Below are 9,562 nucleotides of genomic sequence, written 5' to 3' on the forward strand. Positions count from 1 at the left end.
TAAGAGATATTAGCGGGAGAAATTAAAAAATAGCCAGATTTACAAGTGGTCATTCAAAAATAGTCACAATTTCAAAAGTAATCGAAATTTAGCCATTTTTTATGTAAAGATAAATCTGAACGAAACACTGTTCAAAAATTCAAAAAATACTCCACCATAATATACTGGAATTCCTGTATAATATACTGGAACTCCAGTATATTATATTGGAGTTCCAGCATAAGTTATACTGGAGTTCCAGTATAATATACTGGTACAACATAATATGCTGGAAGTTCATACACAGGTGCTCCAATCTCCAGTATATTATGCTGGAACTTTCTACGTGTTGGAGTTCTAGCATAATATGCTAGAAGTTCATACACATGCACACCGATCTCCAGTATATTATGCTGGAACTTTCCGTGTTGCAGCAAAATAGTGACTATTTTTCAATAATTTTGTAAACACTGACTATTTTTCAATAACAAGTCCGAAAACTGGCTAGTCCGTGCTATTTTTATGATATTGGCAACCAAATTGGTTACGTTACAAATCATATTGGGCTTTTTTGTAAAGTGGGCTCATATCTGAAAAACCGAGCTACTTCATGTTGAAGGCTGCTAAACTCTTCGACTTAATGGATTTCATCACATCCAATAGTTTCTCTCTTTTTTTCACCTCGAACGGAATAATAATTAGTATTTCAACTTACAAGTTTGTGCAACAATATTGGTTACATGAAAATGAGAAGAATTCTAATTAGACTTTTGAAAGAAAAATGGGAAAGTAGTTAAAAGGGTTAAAAGGGAATACTATTGAATTTGAATAATTAATGAAGACATTATTAATACACAAAGGGTGGAGATAGCCCTTAAACCATTTAGTAAGACATGATTTATTGATTGGAAAGGTATATGTATCACCAAAATACTACTAACTTGGTATGCAAAACACAGCACGTGGTCCTTGTCTAATAAATGACAACTTCAATTTCTTCTTTTATTTTCTTCCCTTGTTGACTTTAAGAAGTTGAGTCGTTGTACAACCTACTTATATAAAAAATAATTGATCACTAAATCCAGAAAAATCTCTTTCTTCTTTCTATTGGATAATCCAATGCTCACGCATTCCTTTACCTCGTGAATTATAGGATTTGAATACCCTACAAATAATGTCCCAAGTCACAAGGAATATGGTAATTCATGACTAAAAGACGCAGTCTTTTTCTTCTATATTGTCGTTTAAAATATTCTTGAAGACGACGTCTTACACTATCAAATAATTAAATATCGTACGTGTAAAATGACAAATTCTTGAGAGCCAACCACTCCTCAACCGTACTACACGACAAAAAAAAAGGAAAAATAAGAAGACAAAAAAAAAAATTACAAGTCCGAAAATTTGTAACCCAAGCGGAACCATGCTTCTCTTTACTAAATAATTAAGTGAATTAATTCTTGTTCCTTTTCCCCCTTGATATGTACAACAAATATATTAGACATCCTATCAATCTATTACTAATTAAATTTGATCATAGTCCTAATTAATCCTAATTAAGATCTCAAAATAGACTGTGACATGCGTCACCAAGAGGCAGTATTAGGATTAAAAGAAGGCATGAAAATGCGTTGGCCGGTGGCTAAAATATGTCTTGGGTCAAAATCTAATTTCCTTTGCTGAAATCTGGTCCAATATTTATCTCCAAAATGGTCCCTCCATTCTCTTTGTGTTGTGTAATGAGGCAGGTATTGTTTGATTTTGATCTTTGCATCTTCACAAAACTTCAATATTTGGTAGTTTTGATTGCTGAGGTACTCTAATGTTTGTGTCTCGTCACCATTTGTCAATGCTGACCTCAGAAATCCCACTAAGTAAAACACTTCCTCTTCTGGCGTCACTACTGAACTCCTCTCGTCCCACCTATTAAAAAAATTATAGCACAAGCCAAGAGTGAGGCCAATATGCAAAGACAATATTGCAAATAGAGGTTTTTTGAAGTGTCGCGTGCGAGGCCAAGGCTTATGGCAATGGCCCGAGGTCAGCCGTGGCAGGCCTATGTCAATGGCCCGAGGTCGGCCGTGGCATGCCACTATAGGCCGAGGTCGACCATGGCATGTCTATGTCAATGGTACGAGGTCGGCCCCTGAATTCCTGTTTTGTGATCCTAAAATATCAGAAAACTAGGAATGATCATATCGAAATGATGATTATTATTAACTAAGTCGTTTATATATAAATTTTATAGCGTTGTCTCTCATTTAAGAACTTAAAGTTGTTAGATAAAAATTTTGTACTTAACAAGCATTTGTAAATCTACAAATTAACTTGATAAAAGTGTTTCATATATAATCATATATAAACTTTTGAATAACAATTTAAACGTTTAAATAAAAGTGTGGTCATACATTACAATAAATTTGTCGTATCGATTGGACTCCCGTACTTAGAACAAGATTTTCGAATATTCGTGAGTTGTTTTTTGATAAGGTTAGGAAGTATAACTATTACATGAGCCATGAATTGGTCCCCAAAGGGAAGATCTTCCTGACAAGAGGATCTTCATTGTTTTGGACCATTTCTGTACCTTCTAATTTTATTTTATTTTTATTTGGATTTAAAGGGACATAAGGTTCATAGTTTTAGGCCTTTAGCTGGATATTAGACTAGTATTATGCATGCATGCCACGTGTTTAGGTGGACATGCCACTTATCATTCGACATATTACATGAACTTAAATAACCACTCACCCCAAATTAAAGTAAGCATTGGGATGGTTCAGGGGAAATCAATGCTAGAAACCTAAAAGAAATACCCCCTCTATGTTTTAAATTATCTGTAATTTATCTGTCCAAGTTTGATTGGGCATAAAATTTAATAAAGTAACAAAACCTTTTAAATTTTATAGTCTTAAACTAAAAATGTCTGTAATTAAAAATTCTTAAATGTTGTGGTCTTAAATTTGCTATGGGAAGGTTAGACAGTTAAAGAATAATACTAAATATAAAAAAAGATATTCTTTTTTAAAGAGATAAAAGAAAGAAAGAAAATAAGCAACATAAATTGAAACGGAGTAATACTAAACTCATTAAGTATAAATTTGAATTCCCCTTTAAGTGGGGTCATTAGTAGGGCATGGTATTTGGTATAGAACGTCGGATTGTCACTATTCATATCTTTTGGATTCATGCCAATTTACTAGTCATAATGCTGTCTTTTAGCTAGGACAAAACAAAATTACAGCCAAAATTCTGCACAAAAAAGTAGATACTGAACGATCGCTTAAAGCAATTAGCAGGGGAGGGACCAATGGACCATACTATGAAGATTGATTGAAAATTTGGTCTTTAGGTTTTCGTAATTATCGATAAAATTACAGAAATCGGGTGCGATGTCTAATGAACATAATCCAAATTGTGAGGGGATGTACATGACATAGACATATCGCTAGTTCTACCAAAGTTTGTGTCATGAAAAACAGCACAAATTATATATGCATAGCATAGTACATACTACATACTGTTTTTTTGCACGCATGCACTGCAGACAACCAACGTAAGAAACAGACAGAGGTAGATGACGGTATGTATATATATCACAAGAAGAAGCCATAATTGTAAGGATTCAACTTATATAACTGTCGGTGTAAATATTTTTACATTATCGTAGTTGCGGCATGCCAGAAAATTTATTTTATTTTTCAAGTTACTAATTAATAATATTATTTTATGAACGATTGCTTATAGTATATAGTCATTAAAGTCAGATTATATATAGGACTACCGATTTTGTCTTCAATTTAATTTTAATCAGTTAATTAGGACTATCTCATTTGCATTTTGATATTTATTTATTATTTAACTATAATAAATTAATACTGATAGTATCATTTAATGTAAATACAGAGTGTAAGTAAAAGAATTTCGATTAAGAACTTACTTGTTCTTGTTCATGGGGTAGATGAGTATGGGACCACTGGTCTTATTCCCCAAAATGCCCTTAAAAACTCCTTTATCGAAGTCTGCAATTCTTGATTTTGGGACAAATAGGTTTAGCCATGGGTGTGGCACTTCCCACAATCCTTTAGACCGGAGTTTCAACTCTGCCTTGTGAACCCGGTCCAAGAAATCCACGTAAGGAAGGTCTGTTGTAAAAACTGATGCTGGTATATATTTTAGCTTCTTTAACAATGTCTCTATCTCCTGCATTTCATTAAAAAAAAAGAAAAGGAAAAAGAACAATTACAATTCATTTTCAAAGTTAACACACATTAAAAAATTGTAATCAAAGTACAAATAAGGTAGTCACTGCTTAACTGTTATACTTTTGTCAGGATAACCTTTAATTTAGTTTCATGCAAACTCCAATTAAATATTCATACTATAAAACAGAATTATTAGACTTAGGGAATAAATTTTGGTGGGAGGTCAGTGGACGGCATAGATATAATCATATTATAATATAGTTATATTATAATACTAATAAACAATTAAAGTTTGCGTTCTATCTTAGGATCTGACAGAGCTGATAGATTGTGGAAGATCTTCCATGTTTTCTTGTGCATGTTGTGTTCCTTCTTTTTACGACGAATGCTGTCATCGAATAATCAGAGTGATGAACAGATAATCTAATAATCTACTTTAATTATTCCTAGAAATAGCTTTGGATGTGTACCAAACAGGAATAGCGACAACTAAACCTTGTAGAATGTTCTATAATTAATTTTTCTATGTCAGCAATTAAATAACGTACCACATTTCTTAATCAATCTTTCTTTTTTGATAGTATGAGTTTAACTAATATATACACCCATAGTGTTACAGAATTTATACTATTATGTCAGTTAAACGTCAATTACTAGCAACTTTTGAAAATGAATTGTTAAGTAATATAGTATATATTAGGCTATTACCACAGATGAAGTTATACAACAATAACAATAACCCAATGTAATTTTTCAAGTAGAGAGAGTAGGATGTATGCAGCTTTACTCCTACACTGAAAGATCAAAGAGATTATTTCTGATAGACCCTCGGCTAAAGAAGATGAAGCTATACTAATAATGTTAAAATCTTTTACATATGCATAATTGATTTATTTTTAAATATGTTATCAATATGTCGTATGTAGTAGTAAGATTTAGCATGTAATTAAAATAAAAGAAGAAAACAGGCCTCCTAAGGTATAGCTTCGCCACCTATATAGCTTCATTTAGCAAAATAATGTCTACTTTACAGGCTTTATTCGCACTAAAATGCATTAATCAGAGAGATAAAGCTAAAGGTTAACTACTACTAGCGCATCTTATAGCAATCGATCACCAACTTTAATCATCTTTTTTTCTTTATATTCTAATGTCAATACAGATGGGAATCATGTGTGCAGGAATCAAGAAACTAAACTAAAGATACTTTGTTTAATATAATCTATCAGGAAATAATATATTTAACTAACACAATCATGATTTAGCAACAATATAATATCTGTAACGAAACATGCATAAGATTCAAATAGAGTAGTGGGTATAAACCTGGTCAACGATATCAGCATTTGAAAGGTGATAATTTTTGGTGATTTCTAAGCAATATAAAACTCCTCCTTCAGACTTAAGAGAAGAAATCTTGACAGGGTTACTTGGGGAGAAAAAAGAAGATCTCCAGTTGTTAATGAGGCCTTCATCAACTATAACAAATCCTTCAACATAGTCAAATTTTTGGGAAGCTGGTTTTCCATGTAGAGATATTAGATATTCTTGGTCTTCGGTAAATGTTGAAAAATTTGAATATAAAACTCGGATCCACCTCACCTGCATGTACATTATATAAATGAGTTTACTTTAATTTGACAGTCAAAAGAGTTCTTACATTATTATGTTATTTAAAAATAACTATAGGTAAGTGTGATGTTTACTCTATTAGATCACCTAAAGATAATTATAAGCAACTGTTCATAAAAAAAAGGATTAATAACCTAAAAAAATAGACATGTTACTTGCAACACTAGGTTAAAGTACACTTGTCTATACAAGTTAAACGCTAAGAAAAGTAGATTTTTGTTTTAATTATTCACGAGTTATTTATGAAGAATGAAAAAAAATGAAAAATTAAAATAGAAAGTGAGATAACATTTTTTTGGAGGGAAAAGTAATATGTCAACAACAGTGCCAGCTTAAGAACAGCCGTTTAAGATGAAGTTGGAAAAAGCTGCTAACAGAGGACCCATCTTCCTCACTCTTATGTCATGAATTATGCAAACTACCTTTCGTGTCTTGTCCAAAAACTAATACTAAGAAAAAAAAGTCTTCAACCAAGCCAAAACCCCACCATGTAGAAAACAAAAGGCAATCAAAATAGTGGAATATGCTCTATTTAGTACTAGCATTTATATTAGGACAAAAAAAGAAATTAAATATTACCCTTTGGGGAGCTTGTTCAAGTGCAATTCTTGCCCTTGTTATAATCCCAAATTGTCCTAATCCACCAAGAGCAGCATGAAACAGCTCGGAGTTTTCTTTTTCTGAACATGTTAATAGCTCACCCTTACCTGTATCAAAATCCCATGAGTCACATCAAATATGACAATTAAAATGGTTCAAATTATATACTTTTATTAATTTCTAAATTTACCCCAAAATCCAAAAGAGTGGTGTGTAAAACAATCAACTATGTCAATCTATATTGTCATTGCTCTTAAGACAATAAGAATTATTGGTACTAATGACAATGATTAAACCATGCCCAAAGTAAGAGATTCTATTAGAATAAGAGAGATGAGTTAAGCATAAAAACAAAAACACCCCATGTGGTACTCACACAATTTCAAGTACACATCTCTAAACATATTCGAAAAAAAGGGGTTCCTACTTAACACAAAAATAAAGCTATTGATAAAACACCCCATCAAAAGATATTACAAGACAAAAAACCATCCTAACATCCCATGTTATTGTTCTAAAGTAACATATCTGGCATCTACTTTCTTTCTTAACAAAAGCTATTAGGAATTAAGTATTAAATAGAGAGAGTACAATAACGTCCTGGAATCTTGAAGATAAGAATGTAAGAATTATTGTTTTTGGCAATGATATTTTATGATATTATTTAATTTTTAGACACTAACAGTATAATAAACTCTCTGATAATGTAGGAGTTTCACTTGAAAAGAATTTTTTTACATGCAACAACAAAAATAATAATAAATCCAATAAAATCTCATGAGTGAGGTCTGGGAAAGGTAGCGCGTACACATCCAGAGAGTTGTGTGTATACAAACCTTATTCCTACATTAGGAGGGTAGATAGACTATTTCCGATAAACCATCCCATCGGGCCCAGGAACAGAAAAAAATTAAATTAAACGCACCTGTAACAACATCAAGCTCATGAACATTGTTAATTTGAGGGCCATGATTGAAAGCTTGTCCACTAATACCAGCATTGGAGAGGGTACCACCCACAGATAAGTACAAGTAATCAGTCCATGATTTTGGTGCAAGTCCATACTCTAAGGTGGACGTCAACACATCTATCCATAACTCTCCACCCCACACATCAGCATACATGAATTTCTCCGAAACCTCGGTCAATAACTTCTGCTTAGAGTTAGAGCCGCCGCTCATTTGGATCACAACACCATTTGTTATCATAGCCTGTCCATTTATAGAATGTCCGTGTCCTCTAGCCGACACGGTAAACCCATGAGCCGAGTCGTACGCGGCTTTCACAAGCCGCGCTACGTCCTCGGCTGTAGCCGGGTTAAGAACCGCCATCGGCTCAGCTCTATGCAACCCGCCGAAGTCCACGGACGCAGTTTCTAAATCGGCTACCGCCACGCTGAGGTTTCCGTTGAGCCCGAGCCGTAAAAGCTCAGTCGGGTCAAACCTAAACCCGACGGTTACAATAAGCCGACATATAGCAAGTGTCAACAAAAGTTTAGTAGCCATAGGTAAAGAGGAAGGCTTTTGCTTCTATACAAAGAGTATAGCAAAGTGAAGATTAAGTAAAATGGTGTGAGGGATGTGTTATTTAGTTAGATAGGAGTACTAAATATATATACGTGGAAACTATTGAAAGTTGGTATATATATTATGGTTTTGAAAATTTTGAGGTGACACTTGGGGAAAAGGGAACAAAATCTTTGTGGCAGGAGCAAAAGTACCAAGAACAAGAGCAGGGGCGTCAGCAGTAGCGTGGGACTAACGTAAGACAGATTGCACTTTAAAGATTTTCACAATCTCAATCTTTGTTTTTCGTTCTAGCTATAGATACTAGCTACTTTTCATTAATAACATCAAAAGATACAATGAAGAAGAAGAGGAAAATTCAGAAATGCAAGAATGAGAGGTGGTAAAAATGGTGGTAGTATTATGTGTTTGAAGAGGAAAAGGATTCATTTTGTTGAATTTGTATAGTTAAGAACATTTGTTTATATGACTTTTGAGATTGTCTAGGATAAGAGATACAGGTTGGGTATTTATAGGACAAATAGAGGGAGAAGAAGAAGGGGGAAAGAGAATGTCACGTGCGAGGGATGAGGCCTGACACGAGTGAACTTCAAGGGCCCCACTGGTTGTAGGGGCCCACAAAGGGATACGGAGGATCTGTGTGGGGACATAAACAAAGGAAACCTTCACGTGAGGACTGGTCGACGGGTCTGTTATTTCTTTTTCATTTCTTCTTCTTAAGGTTTCATTTTGGAATTGAATGATTGGCTAATTCAAAATTAGTTATGCATGTCGGTTTTTTGGATAATATTAAAATTTGAGGTTGAGAAAATTAGGAGTAGTATTTAAGGTTGAAGCTGGAAAAAAATGGTAGAAATTGACTCAATAAGAACATCACTTAAAGTTAATACAAAGTTTGTGCTAGTTAAAATTTGTAAAGAAAATCCAGCATTTCAGTTGAGATGCACCTTCAAATTAGTAATTGAATGACCAAATAAGTGTTTGCACTTTTGCAGTCGGCGTTCAATATTTGTAATTAGTTAAAATATTGATGATATTATTAATTTAAACCTTTTTTTTTCTTCAATTAATTTAATAGATGAATAAAGAGGTGTGCAATTGGTTGACAACAGATAAGTGTTTGCATTTCGAGCTCTTGATTGTTGAACTACTCTTTTCAACCATTAATATTCGCTAAAACAAAAATTGGAATTAGTTATGAAATTTATCGTTTAACTGTCGCTAAATCGCTCATAACTAACATTCTTAATAATCCGTCGCTAAATAAAATTAGCAACAATTTTTTTTGTTCGGCTACGGATTTTGTCAATCGCTTATTCCTGTTCTTTTAGTGTTGATATTTCGTTTATAGTTGACTTAATCAAACTTTATAAGAAAGTCTCATATTTACCAAAAACCACAAGTTTTTATTTTGTGGGGGGGGGGGGGGGAACAAGTATTAACGATTGAGAAATATTAGACTATATTGGAGTAGCTATACGATCATAACGATAGATTAATAAGCAATATCCCTAGATTAAATATAGTTAGAGAGCATGCTTGATGCAGGCAATAATAGGCTAGAGTTGCATTATAGTATTTAATTACATTGCAGTTTGCAACTAATAAGAAGTTAGATCC

General features: G+C 33.3%; 1 protein-coding gene across 1 annotated transcript; it reads right to left on the reverse strand.

Moving 5' to 3' along the window:
* Nucleotides 1–1,423: 1,423 nt before the first annotated feature.
* Nucleotides 1,424–8,424, reverse strand: LOC104213285 (cytokinin dehydrogenase 5). Its single transcript, XM_009762750.2, has 5 exons — nt 7,342–8,424; nt 6,396–6,523; nt 5,511–5,786; nt 3,920–4,182; nt 1,424–1,902 (listed from the first exon to the last, which is right to left on the reverse strand). The coding sequence occupies exons 1-5, from the start codon at nt 7,919–7,921 to the stop codon at nt 1,566–1,568; spliced, it is 1,584 nt and encodes a 527-aa protein (XP_009761052.1). The 5' UTR covers nt 7,922–8,424; the 3' UTR covers nt 1,424–1,565.
* Nucleotides 8,425–9,562: the final 1,138 nt, after the last annotated feature.

This window comes from Nicotiana sylvestris, chromosome 4 (genome assembly GCF_000393655.2).
Source record: "Nicotiana sylvestris chromosome 4, ASM39365v2, whole genome shotgun sequence".
NCBI lineage: Eukaryota > Viridiplantae > Streptophyta > Magnoliopsida > Solanales > Solanaceae > Nicotiana > Nicotiana sylvestris.

Coding starts and splice junctions, on each gene's coding strand:
- LOC104213285 (XM_009762750.2), bottom strand. CDS start 7,921: ATGGCTACTAAACTTTTGTTGACACTTGCTATATGTCGGCTTATTGTA. Junction 4,183..5,510: donor ATGCTGATATCGTTGACCAG/GTTTATACCCAC, acceptor AATGAAATGCAG/GAGATAGAGACATTGTTAAA. Junction 1,903..3,919: donor TACCCCATGAACAAGAACAA/GTAAGTTCTTAA, acceptor TTTTTTTAATAG/GTGGGACGAGAGGAGTTCAG.